A 25492-nucleotide genomic window follows, 5' to 3' on the forward strand; every position below is an offset into this window, starting at 1 on the left:
CTGTAACAAGTTTATAACCAAAACAAAAAATATCAAAAGTTCATAATTACATCACCAAACCAAAAATAATAGTTCTTAAATCCCTGGGTTGCCTCCCAGCAAGCGCTCTTTTAACGTCACTAGCTTGACCCAATAAAGCTGAAGTTCCATCTTCTTTTTTTCTTCTTTTTACTGAACTTCTTTAGGAATTTGATAACACCAGGAATGTCTCTATCATAGGAACTTTAATCTCCAATTTCTTGAAGATTTTCATAAAGCACTCAAAGTCCTTCTCTTTCCTATGATACTTCTTTGGATGAGGAAGGGGTTTTTCATATGATTCTTTCTTTTTTCCTCTCATCCTCTTTTTCTTTTCTCTCACTTTCTTAAGCTTCACACACATTTTCTTTTCTCTCACTTTCTTTTTTTCTTCTCTTTTTCCACTCATTTTCTTAATCTTCACACAAATTTTCTTTCTCTCTTCTCTCTCAACCACTTCTCTTTCTTTTTCTACATCTTTATCTTCCTCACTCAAATCTTCTTTTTCTTTTCTCTCTATATTTTTCTCTTCTAAAATCTTGTCACTTCTAGTGATAATGGCTTGAATGTGACCAATCTGCATCTCCATCCTTTTACATGATGCTTCAATGCTTTGCTGAGTGGAGATGGACTCTTGCATAAATTGTTGAAAGATGTCATCCAACTTTGATAGAGAGCTTTGTTGCTACCATTGCTGTTGTGGTTGATTCTCAAATTGTTTGGCAGCTTGCCAAAATTGACTTTGATCCATGCTTGAGTGAGGTTCCCACCAGTGTTTGAGATTACCTTGGTAGAATTGAGTGCCCATATAGTTAAATTCTTGTCCGAATTGTATCCTACAAGCATTAGGCACAAAACCCTAGAAAAAATTTGTTAGCACAAAAAGATAAAAATGATTAAAAGATAAAAAATGAAAATATGAAAAGATGAAAAGATAAAAAGATGAAAAGATAGAAAGATAAAAAGATAAAATAAAAGATAAAAAGATAAAATAAAAGATAAAAAGATAAAAAGATAAAAAGATAAAATAAAAATATAAAATAAAAGATAAAAATCAAGTCAAAGTTAATGAATAATAACACAAATAAAATAGTTAAACCACGAGTCCCCAGCAACGACGCCAAAAACTTGTTAATCCTCGACAAGTGTAATCGAATCGTATCAAGTATTAATAAAATGGTAAGACCAAGTATCGTTTCCCAAAGGACTCACAGCGTAAACAATTGTATGATTTCTTGATTAAATAAGACTTGTGAACGAACTCTTGAAGGTTTAAATGCAAATACCGAAAAGTAAATATGAATGCATGTATTGATCAATTGGACAAAAGAAGCAAAACGTGATTGAAATATATGGAATGATGATGTTGTTGGGGTTTTCAATTCATCCTATCCACTCTCATGTATCCAAGAATTCATCTTCTTCATTAATGTTAATGCCACTTTCTAATTTACCTTAAACCCGATGTCTCGATGAAGAAAGCCTACTCCTAATCACTAGTGTACAATGTCTTGTCTCCCTAGCAATTATTCATGCATTACATTCACACAGAAGCTTAAAGGCAACCAATCATCCTATCCCTATGTCTAGGCAATATTACTATTGGGAGAATTTCTTCATGTCTAGATTTATCTATATGTGTCCATACAAATAAAATCAATGATCATGCAATTGAATGAGTTAAACAAAGCATGCATAGAGTATAGAAGAAAAATCCTAACAATTATTGAAACAAAGCATATTAATTAAAGAACCAATTCAATACATGAGAGTTTCAAAGGATTACATTGATTCCCCAACAACAATGAAGGTTTAGTTCACCATAATCATGGTGAAACTAGATGAAAAATAATGAAAGAATGAAAGATAGAACCCTAGAATTTTAAGAGTGGAGCTTGAGCATCCAAAATCTTCCTCCAAGGGGTGAAGAAGGTGTGATTTTGCTTCGTTCTGCCAAAAGATACTAACCCTAGGTCGACTAAAACCTTATATAGCTTCCTAAAGATTACAGAAAAGTGGCCCAAGGCCCATTAAAATGGCGCTCAACGGTAATTACCGCTCAGAGGCAAGTGTGGTTCTTCTATTTGACGCTCAGCTGCAATTCTGCCCCTCAGCGGTGACTGCGGGTCTTCAAAGTGTCGCTAAGCGGTAAAAGTGGCGTTGAGCGATACTTGCGGGTCTTCTTTTATGCACTTTTTCTTCCTTTTCTGAGTCGAACTTCTGGCTACTTCACTTCTTCCATTCAATTCATCTTGAAACCTGCAAAAAACAAGGAAAACCAAGCATAAAACCCATCCAACTCTCTTATTTCCAAAACATAAGGAAAAGCATGATTACAAACTAGTTTGTAAGTCATAAAGATTGTCTTTAAGGTCAAGATTAAGTCTAGAAATAACAGTTCTTCAACTGTTATCAGCGCTCACAAGGAAGGAGATGGTGCGATTTGCGTTTGGGAGTGGTTGTCTCTCGCGAAAGGGATTACGCTGTTGGCGACGAGGCTGCGTTGCAGATTAGGTTGGTAGTGCTTGCGGCGTGACGACGATTTGGGCTGGTGCGAGGGTGATGGATGGTGGCGGCCATGGAAGCTAGGGTTTGGGAATTAGGGTTTCTAAGGAGAAGGCAAGGCTGACGTGGCAAAGGGCATGAGGTGACATGTTCTGGTTAGTTTAATCTGTTAGTGTAGGATTTGGACACATGGCAACATCTGATAAAATCTGGCTTACTTAGTGGTAGGAGGGGTAGGAGTAGGAAACTTAGGGAGGTGTAGGAGAAAAAGCTTAATGTTTGGGCTTTGTTTTCTTGGGCCTCTTTTAGAATTAGGAGTGTATATTTGTAAAAACAAGGGTGCATTCAGCTCCATTTATTGAATAAACTAATTTCCTTCCTCATAATTCTAATTTTGGGCCTTGAATTTCAATTTGGACCAATAAAGCTTATATTTCAGTTGCACAAATAAACGTAAGAATATCCAAGAATAATTTATGTGCAAAAACACACTTTTTACGTCTCTTTTATTTCTAAACACAATGAATCCAATCATCACAAATCCTCTTCAAATCAACCATTTAAGCACAAATATCCTATCAAAAATTTAAATTTTAAAGCATAAATGCAGGCATAAATATGCATTCATCACACCCTCACACTTATCCTTTTGCACTCCTTGGCAAAATTAATTAATTTCAAGACTTTGTTCTAAGTCATTTTATTCCATATTTGCATTTGGATCAAAAGAATGAATAACACCAAACATAGATCAATCATCCAGACATCACTTTGTCATGGACATGGAAATGAAATCACTCTATTCTTCACACATGAGTTGACCTTTTGAATTTACTAGAAAATCAAATGTGAAATATAACACTCAAGTTAAACTGTATCTATTTCTCCCCAACTCTCTCAAGTGTTTTTTGCTTGTGTTTACGCTCAAAATACTCATGTAAGTAGACACCCTTGATACTTAGCAAGACTCTAACATTCACATACTTCAGAAAACATGCAATTATCGATCATGAGGGCTTTTTAAAGGTTCTATTGAGGCCAAGACAAAGGTAGGAAATTATTTTGGAATTTCTGAGTTTTTGAAAGTGATATAGAAAGAGTAATGACACTTGATTTCAAAAACAGCTTTACTATTTGCTGCTCTTTTAAGGAAGATTTTTTTTTCTCTTTCCCATTTTTTTCTTTTCCTCTTTTTTTTCAAAACTTTGACTTTTCATCTTCCTTTTTTCCAATCTTATTATTTTGTGGGTGAGGTACTCACCCACACACTTATTCATCACTTACTTCAAACACAATCCATTACTCCTTCTTCTTTCCTAAGGTAAGGAACATATGACTTTTCTTCTTTTCTCTTTTGACAATGACTGAAAACAAGAAAAATATAGTTAAGGCTCAAAGGGGTGTCCAATGGATTAATGTTAGGACAAGTTTATTTGGTCTAGTAGCTAAAACAAGAAATGCCTCAATCATATGACATCATGCATATTCACCTAAGTCGCAAAACACAGAATCAAGCTAAATATTAGAGTATCAACAAAACATGGGCAAATCCCTCAAGACAAATAGGTATGAAACATGGTGGTCCTTCCTTAATATTCGGCCCAAAACTCACATGCTTGGAATATCCTTCACAAAAGATTAAATCAAGAAATTCTTAAGTCAACTCAATCAGCAAATCACAAAAGCAATCCACTCATATCAACATGACTCTTTTTTCTCTTGAATTCATGATCATTCCAGTTATTGATTCAAACTCTCAAATTCATTGCAAATATTTATTTAAAAAATACAAAAAAATAGGGAACAAATTTAATTGTTTCCCCACACCCCCACACTTAAACTATGCATTGTCCTCAATTTATGCCTTATATATAGAATGCAAAGAAAAAGTATGAAGGTACCTACCTCCTTCATGGTGGAAGGAATGTTGGAGTGGTCAAATTCACTTCATCCATCGTCTTGTTCAGCATGTCTTGATTTTCATTAAATGTCCGCAAACGATGACCATTAACTTTGAAGATTCTATCAGAAGATTTTTCCTTGATCTCCACTACTCCATAGGGAAATACTTGTGTTACAATGAATGGGCCTTCCCATTTGGAGCGTAATTTACTACTCATAGGCCCTACCTTAGACTTGTACAATAACACCTTTTTGACCTATGTTGAAATCCTTTTTGGTCACAAGCTTTTGGTCATGAAATTTCTTGGTTTTCTCTTTATAAAACTTAGAGTTTTCATAGGCTGTGAGCTTAATCTCCTCTAGTTCTTGCAATTAGAGCTTTCGTTCTTTCCCTACTCCTTCCATGTCCAAGTTACAAGCTTTCACAGCCCAATAGGCCCGGTGTTGAATCTCCACAGGTAGATGGCAAGCCTTTCTAAATACAACCCTGAAAGGTGACATGCCTATTGGTGCTTTGTAGGCCGTCCGATGTGCTCAAAGTGCATCATCTAATCGTGTGGCCCAATCGTGCTTCTTGATCTCTCTGTTAGAGACCTCAACTTGTCCATTAGTTTGAGGGTGATATGGTGTAGCAATGTGATGCATCACCCCATACTTTTTCAACATATTCTCTAACAACTTATTGAAAAAGTGGGTCCCCTGATCACTAACAATGGCTCGTGGTATTCCAAACCTATAGAAAATGTTAGACCTGAAAAAACTCATAACAACTCGAGCATCATTAGTCCTTGTAGCTATGGCTTCCACCCATTTAGATACATTGTCTACAACAAGTAAAATATAAGAAAACCCAGAAGAGGAAGGAAAAGGACCCATGAAGTCAATACCCCAAATATCAAATACCTCACAATATAGCATGGGTTGTTGGGCATCTCTTCCCTTCTGGTGATTGTAAGACCCTCGGAAAATGTGGTAATTAGGGAATAATGTGGTTATGAGACTTGGACATTATTATTGGTAATTGTTGTTGGATTATTTGGTGTTCCACTATAATTATAATTATTATGTTATTATTGATTAAGTAGAACACATAGTTGGTATGTTTTTATCATGATGATTGTGTGGTGTGTTGTTACCAATATGATGTGTTGGATTGATGGTAGAAGAGTGATTTGAGTGTGGGCCAAATTTTAGAAAGAAAGAGAGTTAAAGTAAACTTTTGGGTTTAATTTGTATTTTGGGGCCCAAGGGCAAAAAAGTATTATACCCTTATTAAGTGGTGTGGACATTAAGTTAGGGGGTGTAGAAAGAAAAGGAATAAAAATAAAATCTGAAACGAAATAAAAAGATTATGTGAATCTTTGAGATATTTGGTGGTTGTTGATGTTTTAAATATTAGATAAAATAAAATAAGAAAGGAAATATTGGTGGTTTCATAGATTAAATGAGAGATATTATTTTAATTAAAAAGATAGAGAGAGAATAGAAAAAGATAAAAAGGAGAAGAGTAAAAGGGGACTGCATATTGCTACCCTAAAATCCAAAAACGAAAATTTGAGAGTTAAGGGAGAGAAGAGACGTTTCTACGATAGAAGAGGAAGAGCTACAGAAAACCCTAGTGCAAGGGAAGACTTGTTGTATTTTTGAAGTTAGATAAAGCCCTAGAATTGGCCAAGGTATGGGAAGCTTACCTTTCTTTGATTAATTATCGTGTTTTATATGTGTTATTAGTTACTTTGATTAATAATCCTTGTTGATATATGATGCATGTTTATGATTATGGTTGTATGTTGATCTTGTTGGGCAAGGGTTATGCATGTATTATATGTGCTGGGTTTTCCCTATGAATGTATGTATGGTTGTTGAATTATCTCAACAAAGGGTTTGATGTTAAGGGAGAATTAAGTTATGATTGATGGGAGTTTCCATGCAATTATATGTTGTAAGTATTGTGTTAAAGGAAAGACAAGAAGTCATTCGTGCATATCACAAAACCTGCACTGGTGTTTTCATCGTTACGAAGTTGTTCACCGTTGGATCGGGCTGCCTTTTGGGTAGTAGGTTCCAGACATATGGTTCTTCATTATGACCATTCGGATCATCAATCGGAGGTCTAGTTTGGGAGGAAACAATCTCGCATCAGCAGCTCTATTTTGGTGAAGTTGTAGAACGTGATAAGAATTAGAGAATGAGTTTAGAGGTTTTGTTTAAGGTCAGGTTTGACTTGTGGATGATATTGGAGCATGTGTGAGTGTTGAGATGTACCTTAGTATGTGATTGATCAGCAAGAGAGTGAAAGATGAGGTCTGATAACGGTTGATTTCATCATTATTTGGGATTAAGTTTTGATAGTAAAAAACCCTTTTTGACTTAGAAACTTGCTTGTTATCTTGTTTTTAGCTTATTTTGGTGAATAAGAGAGTTGAGGTTATACTTGAGGATTTTATCACTAAATTCCCTTGAGTTTGTAGGAATCTGGGATGAATTGGAAGAGGAGTTAAATTTTCAAGAAGTTGGAACTCAGAAAGGACAGAAAGAGCACCAGAAGAGAAGGCTATAGTAGGTCGTAGGACGCTTGGGTGCCCTTTTCTACGGCCCTGGGCGCTAGCTGTCTCGCAACCACGCTTGGGCGCCCTTTTCTGGACTTTTAGCGTTGGAGGTCTCGCACCCACGCCTGGGCGGCCTTTTAGAGACGCTGAGCGCCAATCTTCAAGTGACGTTTCCCACCTAGGCACCCTTCTTGGGGCACTGAGTGCCACTCCTCTCGCAAGCTCGCTTGAGCGCCCTAAGTAGGGGCGCTAAGCGTTGGCAACGTTGGCCCATGATCCAATTCAGGTGTATATAAGGAATTGGACATCCTAAAGGGAGTATCTTTGGGCAGCAGAGACGTAGAAACACATTTTTTCACTCTCTGGAGGCAGAATTGGATGCAGGAGCTCTCCTCTTCAGTTTCTAGGGTTTTTCCACCACTTTTATCCCATTATTCATCTAGTTTCTCCATGATTATGGGGAACTAAACTCATTTGTTATTGGAGAAGATGTAACCTCTAAACTCTCATGTATTTGAATTTGTTCTAATTTAATATATGCTTCTTTCATCAATTGTTAGGGACTTTCTCCTTTGCTCTATGCTTGTTATGTTGTGATCATTCATGGCATGATTTTATGGTCTTCTTTGTTATTGGGAAATACCTAGAAACCACGATCTGGAGAATTTCTCCCAAAAGCAATATTGCCCAGGGATGGGGATAGGAGGTTTGGTCGTCTTAAGCTTCTAATCGTAATGCAGAATTAATTATTAGGGATGCAAGGGATTGTGGTCTAGTAATTAAGAATAAGATTTCTTCGCCGATATATCGGGTTTTAAGTAATTTAGAAAGTGACGTTAACAATTGAATGAAGAAGAGGAATTCTTATATGCATGAAAGTAAGAACGGTGAAATCTAAACACCAACAACATATTCTTCTCATATTATCAATATCTTCCACTCACCTTTGTGTTTTGCCCCAATTGATCAATTTTGCATTCATATTTACTTTTATTGCCTTTTGCATTTTTAAAACCAATGAAGTTGCTCTTAAGTCTTAATTAGTTAAGTTATTACATGATTGTTTAGTGCCATGAGTCTCTTGGGAAACGATACTTGGTCTTACCATTTATTATTACTTGATACGATTTGGTACAGTTGTCGAGGTCTTAACAAGGTCTACTTGCTATACCTAGTAAATCCTAGTGCTATCTGCAGATAGGTGCTTACTTTTTCCTTGTTTTCATTGGAGGTTATTCGGGTATTGAGCCTTCCTTGTGTGGAGGTGAAGGAGTCTTTCTTGTCCTTGTGTGACGGGATTACATGTTCCTTATTGGGTTGTGAGACTACTCGAATGTATTTGTACGGGGAATCTACAGATGGGTTGTATGGGCAATCTACAGTCGGCGAGGTAGGGTACAAGAGTGTGACTAATTGTTTCCACTGTGGTGTTTATTGTATGGTGATGCTCATGGTGTTTTTCATGATGGGGATAGTCATGATGGTGGTGTATCTATGATGGTGATCATGGTGGTTGAGATGCTCCAAGTGATGCTACGTGATAACGGTGTTACTATAAGAGTATAGTAAGTAGTTAGCATAGATGCTAAGGAATGGATAGTCCAAGAGTCTAAGTGTGAGATGTTAGTGTTGACATCAAGGGTTAAAGATCGAGGATCAAGGTTCGAGGATCGAGGATCAAGTAAATTGTTTGATTGAATTGTTATGTGAGAGGACTAGGAATCTTATTGTTATTATTATTATGTATGCGGTATTTGATTATTGTTGATTTAATCAATATGTTTATATCATGTTATTATGATTTTTTTATCGGTAGCTTACCCATACATGTTTGTGTGTGTGCATGTGAATGTGATGATATATAATGAGTGATGTTATAGGTGAGCAGATAATGTTGCAGATGATGCTGAGGCATGATAGATTCGAGAGATAATGGGGGACAAACTTGGGATTTTATTTACAGTTATTACTTTTGAACTTTGAGACAATGTAATTGAAGTCATTTTTAATTCCTTCGTTATTTTCATTGGACAAATGTTTTAGAACTTTTATGTTTTATGCACGTTTATATATTGAGGTTTCGAAAATTCGTTTCCGCTTTATGTTAAAGTTTAATACTTTTACTGACTTTTGAATAACCTACGACACGCTGGAAATTGGGGCGTTACATTTTGGTACCAGAGCCAGGATTCGAAAAAAAAAACTTTTGGACTTTTGGGGAGTGAGCTCATCTAGCTTTTGTTGTGTGCCTATGTGAAACACATGTGTGTGAGTATAATTGTGTGAATTGCATACGTATGTGTATGACTGTGTGAATTGCATGTGTATGTGTATGATTGTGTGGATTGGAATGTTTATATGCGTGAATTATTGTGTAGATCTTCTTATGGATGAGTATCCAACTGTTGTAAATATGTTATGACTACTTGTTGTATTTTTGTTGTCAGAGTTGTGTTATGTTTGATCATGTTTGTTTAAATTATTGTCTTGCTGATAACGATTGAAAATACCGTTATCTGTGATGTAATTTCGATACTAAATGCACCCTTTTTTGCTTAGAAACTTGCTTGAAATCATGATTTTTTGTTAAGTTGTGTGAATACGAGAGTTAACGTTGAACTTAATGATTTTATGACTAAATTCCCTTGTTTTAGTAGCTTAATGAAGTGATTTGGAAGAGGAGTCAAAGTATGAAGGATTCGAAACTAAAGGAGCGAGCAGAACTGCAGAAAAAGAGAAAAAAATGCAATGCTGAAAAATCCGCGAGGCTTGGGCGGCCCTTAGGGGGGCTTGAGCGCCAAAAGTGCACCGCACACCGCTTGGGCACCCCTTTTGGGCGCTTAAGCGCCAGAAAGTACCGTTCGACGCTCGGGCGCCCCACTTAGGGCGCTTGAGCGCAGCGACATGGGCTGGACCTTGTTTCTGTTTTGATTCGACTCTATTTCAAGGACCCAGACGCCCTAGGTTTTGTATCTTTGGCAGAGGGAGCGCAACAGCACAGTCTTTTAGTCTTTGGAGGTGGATTTGGATGCTAGAGCTTCCATCTTCTACTTTTAGGGTTTTTCTATCTCATTCTTCTCCATTATTCATCTAGTTTCACCATGTCTATGGTGAACTAAACATTATTTGTTGTTGGGCGATGATGTAACCGTGTGAACTCTCATGTATTTGAATTGATTCTTAATAATATATGTTTTTTCATTAATTGTTAGAGTAATTCATCTGTTACAACGCTTGCTTTATTTAACTCATTCAATAGCATGATTTATGAATTGCATGAGTATAGGGAGGTTCCTTACAATTCAGGTACTTGTTGAATTACTCCCAAGAGTAATATTTCTCAGGGATGAGGGTATGAGTCTTGGTCGTCTTAAAGCTCTTAATCTTCACATTTAATTACTAGGAATTGCATGAACTAGTGATTAAGGACAAACTTATTTTGTCGAGGGATCGGGTTTAAGTGATTTAGTGAGTGACGTTAACATTAATGCATAAAGAAGAATTCTTACATACATGAGAGTGAACTTGGTGACATCTAACCCCAACAACCTACTCATCTCATATTAAAAACAACATCTGTTCATCACTGTGCTATTTTGGTATTGATCAAACTGCATTCGTATTAATTTTTTGTCTTTGCATCTGAAACCAATGATCTCGTTTTCTTTAAGTCTTGCCGAGAGTCTCTTGGGATACGATACTTGGTCTTACCATTTTATATTACTTGTGTGATTCGGTACTCTTGCCGATCCATCAACAAGTTTTTAGCGCCGTTGCCAGGGACTCACGGTTTAAACTATTCTATTTGTGTGATTCTTGATTAACTTTGACTTTATTTTCATTTTTCTATTTTTATTTTTATTTTAATCCTATTTTTAATTTGTGTTTTATGTCGTTTGTTTTTGTTTTTGTGCTAACAGTGTTTTCTAGGGTTTTGTGTCTAGTGCTTGCAGGATGCAATTCGAACAAGAAGTTAACTATAAGGACACTCAATTCCACCAAGGTGATTTCAACCACTGGTGGAAACCTCACTTAAAAATGAGTCAAAGTGAATTTGGGCAAGTTGCTGAACAATTTGATAGGCTGCCACAACAACAATGGCAGCAACAACCCTCTCTCTCAGAAAGAATCGCTAAGACGGATGACACACTTCAACAGTTAATGCAGATGTCTGATTCTCATCATAAAATCACTCAAGCAACATTCAGAAGGATAGGGAGGCAGCTTTGTCACATACTTCAGAAGTTGGATGATTTTGAGGGCAATATGGAAGTTAACCCTAGGAAGGAATATCAAGCTACTAGAAGTAACAAAGTTTTAGATAAGAGAAAAGAAGAAAGGTTGAGTGAAAAATAGAAAGATGTAAAGGAAGAGGAAGAAAAAGAAGAGAGAAAAAGTGAGGTTGAGAGAAAAGAAAAAGGGAAGAATGTGGAAGAAGAGAGAAAAGAAACAAAACAGATTGAGAGAGAAAAGAAAAAAATTGAGAAAAATCTTTTGTACCCTAAGGAGTGTTCCAAGGAGGAAAAAGAGAGGGAAGAAAAGAAAAAGAGAGAGAAGGAGGATGAGAAAAAAAAAGAAAGAATCATATGAAAAAACCCCTTCCTCACCCAAAGAAGTATCATAGGAAGGAGAAGGAAAAACAGTTTGAGCGTTTCATGGAAATCTTCAAGATATTGGAGATTAAAATTCCTATGATTGGGACACTGCAATAGGTTCCTGGTTATATTAAATTCCTGAAAAAATTCAACAAAAAGAAAAACATATCTAGGAAAGGGAACAATTGAGGCACATGGCAATTGTAGTGGGTCAAGCTAGTGACGTTAAAGAAGTGTTTGCTGGGAGGCAACCCAGTTTCTTATTTTTTTTTGTTTTTTTTATTTAGTTTTATGGTATGGATTTGATTTTGTTTTGCAGTAATGACAACATCTGCTGATGGATGCTGGACAAAATCTACTAAAGGATGCTAAGAGGATTCAAATAACAACATCTATTGATGGATGCTGTTACGATGAATAATAGCCCATTTTTCTCAACTTTTCTTTTTAGTTGATTTAATTGTGTGGTTTTGATTTGATTTTTTTTTTGTGTTAGAGTTTTTTTTTAGGTTAAATGCTGCTTTTGATGGCAGTAATGATAACATCTATTGATGGATGCTTCTATAACATCTACTGATGGATGTTAGGTGATCAGGCATCTACTGATGGATGTCGATGAAGATGAGAAAGATTGGTGTCTATTGAGGGATACCAATGAAGATAAGAAATATTAGCATCTATTGATGGATGCTATGTGATTAGACATCTACTGATGCATGTTACTGACAGTATCTACTGATGGATGCTATGATGATGAAGATGGTGTCAAGCTAGTGACGTTAAAGAAGCGCTTACTAGGAGGAAACCCAACTTTCTAAACCTTTCTTTTTAATCAATTGTTTTGTTATTGTACTTTGCTTGAATGAACCACTATTAACACTTCGGCAAGTGTACCGAATCATATCAAGTAATATAAATGGTAAGACCAAGTATCGTTTCCCAAGAGACTCAAGGCCTAAACAGTTATGTGATTTCTTGATTAAATAAGACTTGTAAACGAAATTGTTGTGTTTATATTACGAAAAAGTAAACATGAATGCAAATGTTGATCAATTGGATTGAAAGATGCAAAAGTGATTGATGTAAAATATGGAATGATTGTGTTGTTGGGGTTTCCGACTTATCCTATCCACTCTCATGTATTTATGAATTCATCTTTCTTCATTAATGCTAATGTCATTTTCTAATTTACCTTAAACCCGGTGTCTCGGTGAAGAAAGCCTAATCCTAATTACTAGTTCACAATGTCTTGTCTCCCTAGCAATTAATCATGCATTACATTCGCACATAAGCTTAAAGGCAATCGATCCTCCTATTCCTATGTCTTGTCTCCCAAGTTAATGGCGTTAAGCAGTGAAATGGCACTGAGCGGTGAGTGCGACACTCAGAATTAACCCTCAACGATGACGCTTAAGCACGAGACAGTGTACTCAACAAGCAAACTTGGTGCTCATCGGTGAAATAGCGCTGAGCGGTGACTGCGATACTTGAATTGTGCACTTTTCCTTCCTTTCTTGAGTCCAACTCCTTGCTACTTCAACTTCTTTCATCCAATTCTTCTAAATTCCTGCCAAAACAAGGAAAACCAAGCATAAAACCCATCCAACTCTCTTATTTCCAAAACTTAAGCAAAAACATGATTTCAATCTAGATTCTAAGTCATTAAGCGTGTTTTAAATGTCAAAATTAAGTATAAAAATAACAGTTTTTCAACTGTTATCACAACCCTAAACTTAGAACTTTGCTTGTCCTCAAGCAAAGAAGATGTAACTCAGTCTTCCACCAATCAATACAATGGTTCAACACATTCAAAAACTCTTTCTTTCAAGAAAAGTAATTACTCAAATCAGCTCATCACATAGAATTCTGTCAAGATGCACACCTGCCTTGATTCACAACTACGCATCATGGTGTTCACATAATCACATACTCTCCAACAGATGCTATTCTCATAAATGATAAATTAACTAAGCATAGATGTAATCAAGTGCTCATGGAATCATTCCTCACCAGATAAATTGTTTCACTCAATCACAAAAGTGTGTTTAGAGTTTACTCATTCACTCTACTATCAACTTTGCCTTTCATTTAACCACAATCAAACACATTTACAAGCAAGCATCATCACAAGGACTTTTCTATGGCTTATAATGTGGCTGAGTTAAGAAGAAAATTGGTTTTTCTAGATCACAAAATCCTTGAGTTAAGAGATTCATTCACAGCCATTCTCACTTCTTCCCAACTTTCCCTTGCATTGAGCTTTTCTTTTTCTTTCTTTTTTTCTTTCCTTTTTCTTTTTCTTTTCGTTTGCTCAACACTTAGCTCAATGCTTATTTATTTTCCCTTTTCAAATTTCCTAACAACACCAAACTTGAACCTTTATATATACCACAAATATTCTCAACTTAACTCAAGGTAATTTAAAAAAAAAGGTTTTCATATCATGTCCAAGGCTAGGGGTTCAAAGGATAGAACACCTTGTGCTCTCTTTTATTGGGTTAAAACCATGCATTGGCTAAAAAGGGATAACAACAAATGGCCTTGATCATATGACACATGCAAGCAATTGATTCAATCATAGAAACCTGGGCAAAGTCATTCATGCTTTCAAGGTAATAGTCATCATTCACAAAAACTCTGGAGTTCAAAACCTCCCATATAGGCTCATTTAACATTCCATATATTCCATATACAAATCATGCTTAGCATCATAATCACAATCACAACATCATGCATCTGTTCACATAGCTTGTGAACAACCACCTGTATATCAGCATATGGTGTACAATCTCAACATCAATCAATATCTAAGCATCATCAAGCAATACTCATCATGCACAAAACAATCAAACCATCACATCAGATAAAGTTTCAAACTGAGTACATCACAACCTACTCTAAAAATAGAAGCAAATAAGTTCAATAATACAAAACAAAAGTTTAGAAAACTGGGTTGCCTCCCAGTAAGTGCTTCTTTAACGTCACTAGCTTGACCCAATAAGCTCATGGATCCCTCAGCTTCATAACTGTTGAGAGACATTCCACTTCTCCTCCCAAATAGTGCTTGAGACGTTGACCATTCACTACCCAACTTCTCTGTGGATCACGGGCAGCTGGATCTACCAATTCAATTGCTCCATGAGGACGCACTTCCTTCACTGTTAACGGTCCTGACCACTTTGACTTCAACTTTCCAGGAAACAGCTTCAAACGTAAATTGAACAACAACACCTGCTGCCCTAGAGTAAAAACTCTTTTTATCAGCTTCCTGTCATGATAGAATTTTACCTTTTCTTTATAGCTCCTGGATGAATCATATGTATGCAATCGCATCTCTTCAAGCTCCAATATCTGTCTTCTACGTTTATTTTGAATATCTGAGGGATAAAAATTCAAAAATTTTAGAGCCCACAAAGCTTTATGCTCCATCTCCACTGGCAAATGACATGTTTTCCCATAGACTAGATGAAAAGGTGATAAACCCATAAATGTCTTCATTGTCGTCCTATATGCCCAGAGAGCATCATCCAGTTTCTGTGACCAATCCTTTCATGACGAAGCAACTGTTTTCTCTAAAATCCTCTTTATCTCCCTATTAGACACCTCAGCTTGTCCATTTGTATGTGGATGATAAGGTCCAGCCACCTTATGTCTTACACCATAATGTTTGAGTACTTTTGCAAGCTGAAAGTTACAAAAATGACATCCTCCATCACTAATAAGTACTCTTGGAGTTACACCATAATCCACTACTACCAATATATATTCATTGTTGAAAGATGTTGGAAAGGGTCCCACAAAATCAATACCCCAGCAATCAAAGACTTCAACCTCTAAAATGCCTTGCAATGACATCTCATGACGTCTTGAAATAGCCCCAGTCCTTTGACATTTGTCACAATTTCTGGCATGATTATGAGCATCTTTAAACAAGGTAGGCCAATAAAATCCTGACTGGAGAACTTTTGTTGTTGTTCTTTCTCCATTAAAATGTCCCCCATAAGGTGAATCATGACAGTGCCAGAGAATTCCTTCTGCTTCTTCATTTGTCACACACCGCCTCAGAAGATTATCAGCTCCAATCTTGAAAAATAAGGATCATCCTAGATAAACTGCTTGGCATCATGTAAATTTTTTTTTCTTTGTTACCAATTAAGATCTTTTGGAATTACTCCTGCAGCTTTGAAATTAGCCATATCAGCAAACCACGGCCTTTGTTGGCTATACATGAGTGTTTCATCTGAAAACGATTCCCAGATTTCAGCTTCCTTACTAGATAAGTCATCAACTATTACATTTTCACTTCCCTTCTTGTCACGGATCTCCACATCAAACTCTTTTAGTAAGAGCACCCATCTAATCAATTTCGGCTTAGAATCTGACTTGGTTAACAAATACTTTATAGCTGAATGATCTGTGTAGATGATCACTTTAGACCCAATGAGATAAGGTCTAAACTTCTCCAAAGCATAAACAATAGCAAGAAATTCTTTTTCTGTGGTGGCATAATTCAATTGAGCTTGATGCAAAACCTTACTAGCATAATAAATAATATGAAATACGTTCTCTTTTCTCTAACCCAGCACAACACCTATTGCATAATCACTGGCATCACACATCAATTCAAAATTTCGATTCCAATTTGGAGCTACAATCACTGGGGCTGAGATCAATTTCTTTTCAAGATGTCAAGCTTTTAAACATTCTTCATTCATCACAAATGGTATATCCTTAACCAGCAAATTACTCAACGGTTTGGCAATCTTTGAGAAGTCTTTAATAAATCTTCTATAAAACCCAGCATGGCCTAAAAAACTTCTAATTCCCTTCACATTTGTTGGTGGAGGAAGTTTCTCAATGACCTCTACTTTGGCTTTATCCACTTCAATCCCCCTAGCAGAAATTTTGTGACCTAACACAATTCCTTCTGTTACCATGAAATGACATTTCTCCCAATTAAGCACAAGATTCGTTTGAACACATCTCTTGAGGACAATATCCAGATTCGCCAAACACCTTTGGAATGAATCTCCAAATACTGAAAAATCATCCATGAAGACTTCGATACACTTCTCTATGAGATCCAAAAAAATTGCCTGCATACACCTTTGAAACGTAGCTGAAGCATTACATAACCCAAATGGCATCTTTCTGTAAGCAAATACACCAAATGGACACGTAAATGTTGTCTTCTCTTGGTCTTTTGGATCTACCACAATTTGATTGTATCCAGAATATTCATTTAGGAAGCAATAGAAAGTCTGACTTGCCAATCTTTCCAGCATCTGATCCATAAAAGGAATGGGAAAATGATCCTTCCTAGTGGCCTTATTTAACTTCCTATAAACAATTCACATTCGTCATCCAATAACATTCCGAGTAGGAATAAGCTCATTCTTCTCATTATAGATTACTATCATCCCACCTTTCTTTGGCACTACCTGTACTGGACTCACCCATTCACTGTCAGAGATCGGAAATGTAATGTCAGCTTCCCGAAGCTTCAATACTTCCTTTCTAACCACCTCCTTCATCACTGGATTTAACCTTCTCTATGGTTGAGCACTTGGTCTATAGTCATCCTCCATAAATATTTTATGCATGCAGTAAGTTGGACTTATACCCTTGAGATCTGAAATTGACCACCCAATAACTTCTTTGTTGGCTTTCAATATTTCCACCAACTTTTCTTCTTCTTCAGGAAGCAAAGAATTACTGATGATGACTGGCTTAGTTCCATCTTCTCTTAAGAAAACATACTTCAAATGTGGTGGTAACATCTTTAACTCCAACTTCTTTTCTTTGACGTGTTTTTTTATATCAATCATCTCAAAATTAGCCTCCTCCACTGGGATCTCCTTCAATGTCTCCAAATCCGTGATACACTCATCAATTAATTTTTCTTCTTCTTCATTCAAGTCTTCATAGGCATCAATAAGAGTTTTCTCTAACGGAGAAGAACAACGTACCATCCTTTCTTGCACCATACAAACTTCATCAAGTATATCAAATTTGAAACATGCTTTATCATCTTTAGGATGTGTCATGGCTTTGAATACATCAAAATTTACTTCTTCATCTTGAACTCTTACTTTAAGCTTGTCATTCTCCACATCAATTAAAACTCTAGCAGTCTTCATAAATGGTCACCCAAGGATGAGAGGCACATCTCCATTCTCTTCCATCTCCATTATGGCAAAATCCACTGGAAATACAAATTTGTCTACCTTCATCAGTACATCTTCAACCACCCCGTGTGGGTATTTAAGAGACTTGTCCGCCAACTAGAGTTCCATTCTAGTATGTTTGAGTTCCAAACCTTCAATTCTTTTGAACATAGCAAGCGGCATCAAATTAATGCTAGCTCCAAAATCAATCAATGCTCTTCCAACTTCCAATTCTCCGATGGTACACGGAATAGTGAAGCTTCTTGGATCTTTGAACTTAGGAGGTACTTTTTGTATGACTCCACTGCAATTACCTTGCACTTCAATGGTCTCCTTCTCAATATATTTTCTTTTCTTTGTAAGAAGCTCCTTCAAAAATTTTGCATATGTCGACATATGTTGCAATGCTTTAGAGAAAGGTATAGTAATTTCCAGTTTTTTAAACATCTCCATGAACCGCTCAAGCTGTTTTTCTTTTCCTTCCTTGAATAGATCTTTGGATAAGGAAGGGGTTTTTCAACATCTTTTTCTTTTTCTTTCTCTCATCTACCTCTTTTTTCTTTTTTTCTCCCTCAATTCTCTCTTTCTACTCACTTACTTCTTCCTTACTCACAATTTCTTTCTCTTTTCTCTCTATTTTTCTCTCCTCTAACACTTTGTCACTTCTTGTAACAATGGTTTTACACTCTTCCCTCAAATTACTTTTCGCATCCTTCTCACAACCCTCCATCTTGTTGACCAATTTCCCAATGTGCATCTTCATATTGTTAAATGCAGCCTCTATATTCTTACAATAAGAGATGCTCATTTTCATGAATTGCTGGAATGTTTCCTCAAGCTTTGTGGTCTTCTCAATTGGAGTAGATTGTTGTTGCAACTGTTTCTGCTGCCTTTGCACCATTGAAACATTATATATCTCTTATGGTAATAGAGAAAGCTTCTTTGTCACTTCTTCCAACTGTTGAGTAATAATTTTATTTTGTGTAAGCAAGGCATATTAAGATTACAATTGTAGGACTCCCTTCTACTGAGTTGGAGCTCCTCTTTCGCTATGCATCTCGTTGTCATTAGTAGTCATGTTGTCTATCAATTCAAAAGCTTCCTCTGGAGTCTTGCATTTGATATTACCTCCAATTGAGGCATCTAGCATCAATATGGTTTGTGAACCAAGACCTCCAAGGAAAAGAATGACTACCGCTGCTACGTCAAAGCCATGAGTGGGCGTCTTTCTCAACAAGCTCTTGTATCTATCCCATGCTTGACCTAGCGTTTCCTCCATACCTTTCCTGAAAGAAGAAATTTCTTGCTTCCCTTTGTTGATTTTGGATTGTGGGAAGTACTTGTTTAGAAACTTTGAAGCCACGGCTTCCCATTTAGTAAAGCTATCCTCCGGAAAAGAATTCAACCATAGCTTAGCATTTCCTCCCAATGAGAAAGGAAACAAACTAAGCTTTATAGCGTCATCCGACACACCATTGATCTTTACATTGTTGCAAATCTCGTTGAATGTGGTTAGATGCTCATATGGACTTTCATGTGACAGTCCATTAAATTGGTTGCTCTTCACCAATTGTATCAACATCGGTTTCACCTCCATGTTTGCAGCATTGACCCTCAATCTAGCAATGCTATTAAAGTGATGAGGGCCAACAACAGTGGTGTAATCCGCCAAAGTACGTCTACCATTATTTTCTCCAGCCATCTCTTCACTACTCTGGTTACATCTTTGTGGTGAGGGTTGTAGAAGTGTCTCCGGAGAAGGAAATAATTCTCTAAATGTTCGGATTCTCCTTCTCCGTCTACTCTCGTCCAATCCTTCAAGAAGAGGTTCCATTTGTATTGTACTTTGCTTGAATGAACCACTGTTAACACCTCGACAAGTGTACCGAATCGTATCAAGTAATAATAAATGGTAAGACCAAGTATCGTTTCCCAAGAGACTCAAGGCCTAAACAGTTATGTGATTTCTTGATTAAATAAGACTTGTAAACGAAATTGTTGTGTTTATATTACGAAAAAAGTAAACATGAATGCAAATGTTGATCAATTGGATTGAAAGATGAAAAAGTGATTGATGTAAAATATGGAATGATTATGTTGTTGGGGTTTCCGACTTATCCTATCCACTCTCATGTATTTATGAATTCATCTTTCTTCATTAATGTTAATGTCACTTTCTAATTTACCTTAAACCCGATGTCTCGGTGAAGAAAGCCACTACAAGAAAAATCACAGTTACATACGGTCAAAATCCGTATATAACCTCCAAAATCCGTATATAAAATGATATTACATACGGATTATATACGGACAAAAATCCGTATATAAAAGAAGCGTAGCTAAGTTATATACGGATATATCCGTATATAATTTACATACGGAAAAATCCGTATATAATTTACATACAGAAAATCCGTATATAAAATCCGTATATAATTATATACGGAAAATCCGTATATAAATCTGTATATAATTATATACGGAAAAATCCGTATATAAATCCGTATATAATTATATACGGAAAAATCCGTATATAATTTATGATTTTATAAAAAAAAATAGGTGATTCTGTAGGTTTCGAAAACTTATCTTAGCTTATATAACGTAATAAATGTAATATATATAACAATATATCAATCAAGACTAACATCCCATACAATAAATATATATGCCTTGCATCCACACTATACAAATATATATTAAACAAGATTTTAACCAACTAATACAATAAAATATTTATGTAGCATTTGAATCAACACAACAAACAATTTTCTGCAGCATTTTTATATCCAAACATCAAATAATTTCCTGCAACATTTTTATCAAAACAGCAAAGAATTTTCAGCAGATTTTTTCTTATTTTCTTTTCTTAAGAGTTTTTATCTAAAATATTATGAAAAAGAAGTCAACTAATTAATAATAATTGAATCCAAATTTGCAACAAGATTATACTAAAATCACAAGGTATGGTGCATAATATTTGTTCAAACCTCTTGGTACATTCACACGTTCATACATCCAAATAAAATTAATTTTGCAGCAATCCAGTTAATACTTTTAATATAATATACTAATAATCCCAAAGGAAAAAGTTTATTACAAACCATCTAATATATATATATATATATATATTATAATATTTTACACCCAAAATCTGAAACGAAAACTTATCTTAGCTTGCTATATAATATATAACGTAATAAATGTAATATATATAACAATATATCAATCATGACTAACATCCCATACAATAAATATATATGCCCTGCATCCACACTATACAAATATATATTAAACAAAATTTTAACCAACTAATACAATAAAATATTTATGTAGCATTTGAATCATATACCTCTCTGTAGTAATAACACTTTGGACTTCAATACTAATTTAGCAACTTGTAATCACAACCAGAACAATTATGTTTGAGCTTTATCATCTTTTGTTATAGCTTTTCCAACCTGCAATGACAAAGAAAAGTTTAATGAAGTTCAATCCAGTATGAAAATTTGAACAAAAAGGTTAGACCATGGTAGTTATTGAGGGTATTAACTAGTAATCACCATTAACTCTCGGAATACCAGCACAGAAAAGCATCCCTACGGTTTTTTCTGCATAGATAGCCAACACAGAAAAGAAGAAGCAGGGCTCAAAAGAAGTCAAATCTTCAAGTCAAATACCAAATATCATGGCAGTTATAAAATGGTGGCACTAAGTTAAGCAAAAAAGGATTGGAAAAAGAACTCAAATACCAAATGCATGTCAGTCACAAAGTCAATATATATTTTACACAAAGTCAATTTAATGGTGAATAATGGAATAGGAGCTGCCTCATTTTCTCCATTTAAAGCTCTCGGTCACAACATCCTTGGAGAGTAGGAGTTGGCACGGTTTGGTGTAGCTTGTGTTGCGCTGGAAGAAAGGAAGCAGCAGTAGGTGTTTCGGTCAAGAGCTGGAAGCAGAGAAGTGCAGATTTAGGAGCTGGATTTTGCTGAAAGCAAAACGGTGATTGAGATTGGAAGAAGGGAGGCACGCGGAAATGGGAAGCTGATCTTATTTTATTTAGAGAAATGCACAGAGAAGGGCTGCAACCGAAGGAGTACTGCACGGAGCTGGAAGAGAAGCGAAGCAGTGTTAGAATGAAGGGTGTTGAATGATTCGGAGTGTAGGAGAAAGAAGTGTCTCGGCTTGGGAGAAATATTGATATTTTCATGAGTGTTGAGTTGGATGAAAGTAGAAGCACGTTGAGGTGTCACGGATGGTTTGCACTGGAATGTGAACTGGAGCACATTTAATTTTCATTACCTTCGCTGGCAGCAAAGAGCACTTTTGGGAGTGCCGGTGAGGTGGAGCTGGAAATGGAGATTTAATTTGGCTTGTGCATGGTGTGGAGGTGTCAGCAGCTAGCACGGGAGTTGGAATACTTGAACCAACGTGTGTGCGTGTTGGATAATGGTGTGCACGGTGATTGAAGGTGCTGGAAGCAGAATGAAATGTTGATTGAGAGGAGAAGCGGTGTGCACGTGGACGTGTGAGGGGAATAGATGAAGAGAAGATTAGGTGGGAGTTTTAGGTGATGGGACGAGCAGCAGCTGATCCAGTAAAGTGCTTTTATTCCAAAGAGACTCATATGGTGAATTAAGTGTGGAAGAGAAGAAATTTATTTAATTGCTTTGGAGAAAGGCATGGAGCAGTGCTGAATGAAGAGGGCTGGAATGAATGGTGTGCACGGACGCTTGAACCAAGGTGTGCAGTTTGGATGTGCAGCACGGTGATAGTGTTGATTGTGTGGTGCAGGGGTGTTATGGGTGGAAGAGTGGCCCACGACTATTGGATGAATGTCTTTTATTTATCTTTTAGCATGAGATAACTTAGGAGCAGCAAGGAGGCGAGGCAACGTTGGGTGTGTGCAGAGAAGTCACGTCCAGAGGTGCTGCACCGAGAATGATGGGAAGCTATGGCATGATGCATTAAATTTTGACCTTGAAAGAAGTGTGTACACCTTGAAGGAGGCACATGCACGTTTCAAAATATCAGTTTACTACTCCCAATATCCCTTTTCTTATATATATATATATATATATATATATATATATATATATATATATATATATATATATATATATATATATATATATATATATATATATATATATAGGTAAAGTTCAACAAAATTTGAACTGATGAAAGAAAAGGTTCTTAACAAAGTAATAACAAACCTGGTACTTTGTCTTGTATACACGAACAGCTGCTGCATGAGTAAGAAGTTGGTTGTGTGAAACTATATAGGGCTCTGTACCAGAATCCCCTCCAACGCAATTTGGATTTACCCAACTAGAACAACGTCCTGGTGCCATTGTTCCATTTGCATAGCCATTAATGCTGTAAGTCCATGGCTCGTTCAGTGTAACCCAATGCTTAACTCTATCTCCAAATGCCTTGAAGCAAACGTCAGCATAATCCCGAAAATCCTTGCTGAAGATTGATACAGGTGTTTGATCAACAAAACTAGCTATTGAATTTTCCAAGAGTAAAGTAATTAATACTTTGGAATCAAAACTCACATTATGAGAGGACTTAGGAAGCCACCGTATTCATCTTCTAAAGTTTGGGGAAGATCCCAATGGAAAAGAGTTACCAGTGGTTTTATACCTACAAATGTTCATATTTAATTGTCATATACCACCATTGATAACAGAAAAATGTGATGAGATAAAAGAAATCTGAGTTTGAACCTTACCATTAGCCAATAGTTCGTTGATGACATTGTTGTAGTAGTCAATTCCTTCTTGATTTATACCTCCACTTAACTTTCCATCTGCAATGAATGCATTGTTTGTAAAAATCAACTTTTATATTTTCAAAAGTCAAATTTAATCTAAAATCATCATTGTTCAGCATTTGACTTACTTGGTAGAATCCTGGACCAAGAAATCAAGAATCTGTATGAATCCAAGTTCATATTCTTCATAAATTTAGCATCTTCCTGTAAATTTATGTATAATGTATATGTTATTATATTGCATCAACGATTAAAATAGAATAAACTAAAAACAAACACAATACTCAAGATATAGTAAGAATTAATTTATCATATCTTAAGAATGACTTAATAAATTACTACTTTGAAGAAATCATATACCTTATAACGGTGATATGTGTCTATAGCCACATCTCCATTGCTTTTGTCCAGTGTATCTTATCTGCAAGTCAATTCACACATTGTAAATTATATAACTCCTTTTAAGATATTAACCAAACCATAGATAAATATATCTGGGAAACAAAATATATACCTGGAAATTTATGGGTGAAAGTATCCCACACACTTGGTCCTCTACCACCTTCTTTTGCACCACCTTCGAACTATATTACATTTTACGATGAAAAGAATTGATTCCCTTCAAGCCATTACAAAAATTTATCCTAATTAAATGATGACTAGATGTAAAAGGAATCTGTCAAATTGATTCAATGACCGGAGCTTTGGAGGCCATTGCGAAAATTTTTATTTTAGTATTACATCTATTCAGTATATAAAACTATAATAATTAAATATATATCTAATTTTTTTTATTTAAATGTAATAATTATATTATTTTATTGTAAAATATAAAAAAGAAAAGGAGGTCTGACGCAAGGGTATCATACTGTTAAATAGGAGAAAACTGAAGCGTGAAAGACAACTGAATGTACATTTGATTCAATCAACACTGGAGCTGTTTTACAACCGAAAGAAAAACTTACTAAATCCCTAATTGATTGGAACTGCTCCTATAAAGTAGTTAGCCACTATCTGCAGAAACTTGAAATAACACAAAATAAAACAGAACAATAATAAAATCTGATAGACCCAGCTTCTAAATTGGTCGTGGTTGGCAAAACTGGAAGTAGGCAATGCTGACTGAAAAATAAATAACAGGCCATAATTTACATTGATGAGACACGTAAAAACCTCCAGAGCTTGTTCTTGGAGGACAACAGATTTATTAGAAAGCATTCAACCCTCTTCTGACTCTGCACATCAGAATAGATATCAGGCAAGCATTTGTTAGAAAAATATAATGCATACTTAACAAGGGGGCAACAAGTTGGGTACTATGGAATTTCAAGGCACTAACTATATACCAGAAAGAAAAAAAGGGTTTAACACTTTACCATCAGTTTTCATACAATATGGAAAATAGAACCTTATCACGCGAGGAATTGCATAAATCGAAAATGGATGAGAGAAAAAGAGGATTAGGGTTTTTGCAATTCAAATATTTAGCTCAATGAGAATTAAACATTACTTACCAATTAACCATGGTACCAAGGCCGCACAATGATGGTTCGAATGAGGGAAAATTAGGGTTTCAATGCGCGACCTACGAAAGCTCAACGAAAGAGAACCGAGGCTCCACAGAAGGGGAAGGAGGGCTCGACGAGAGAGAACCACGACCAGAACACTGATTTAGGAAGGGTTGAAGCGAAAGAGAAAGAAGAATAGGTTTGGTGGTGGGAGTGCCTCGACCCTTTTTCCAAACAAGAAATGGTTGCAGCGCGAGTGAGAAAAAAAGAAAGGGTTGACGACTTAAAATAACTTAATTTTATTTATTTATTAATTAATTATAAATCTGTATATAAAATCCGTATATAATAAATCCGTATATAATATCTGTATATAAAGAATCCGTATATAATATCCGTATGTAACATTTTTATTATATACGGATTCAAATCCGTATATAATAATCCGTATATAAAATGCAATTTT

At 35.9% G+C, this 25492-nt stretch overlaps 2 protein-coding genes across 14 annotated transcripts; both read right to left on the reverse strand.

Moving 5' to 3' along the window:
* Positions 1–12569: 12569 nt before the first annotated feature.
* Positions 12570–25286, reverse strand: LOC108347172 (cyanogenic beta-glucosidase-like). 13 transcript variants are annotated; one of them, XR_008245205.1, is made up of 10 exons: positions 25033–25286; positions 24484–24753; positions 24033–24137; positions 23879–23939; positions 23647–23722; positions 23477–23554; positions 23301–23388; positions 22956–23211; positions 21089–21197; positions 12570–13136 (listed from the first exon to the last, which is right to left on the reverse strand). XR_008245205.1 is itself a non-coding variant. In XM_052868313.1 (10 exons), exons 5-9 carry the CDS (start codon positions 23705–23707, stop codon positions 21336–21338), a joined length of 495 nt encoding a protein of 164 aa, XP_052724273.1. In that variant the 5' UTR covers positions 23708–23722; positions 23879–23939; positions 24033–24137; positions 24484–24753; positions 25033–25286; the 3' UTR covers positions 20927–21197; positions 21300–21335. The 13 variants fall into 13 exon arrangements, 10 of the variants coding, with proteins under 10 accessions (XP_052724273.1, XP_052724274.1, XP_052724272.1 ...); XR_008245206.1 differs by lacking the exon at positions 12570–13136 and adding an exon at positions 20927–21012; XM_052868313.1 differs by lacking the exon at positions 12570–13136 and adding an exon at positions 21300–21347 and having other exon boundaries at positions 20927–21197.
* Positions 14573–15067, reverse strand: LOC128193880 (uncharacterized). The gene has a single exon (XM_052868066.1). The coding sequence runs from the start codon at positions 15065–15067 to the stop codon at positions 14573–14575; it is 495 nt and encodes a 164-aa protein (XP_052724026.1).
* Positions 25287–25492: the final 206 nt, after the last annotated feature.

Source organism: Vigna angularis, chromosome 9 (assembly GCF_016808095.1).
Source record: "Vigna angularis cultivar LongXiaoDou No.4 chromosome 9, ASM1680809v1, whole genome shotgun sequence".
Classification (NCBI taxonomy): Eukaryota; Viridiplantae; Streptophyta; class Magnoliopsida; order Fabales; family Fabaceae; genus Vigna; species Vigna angularis.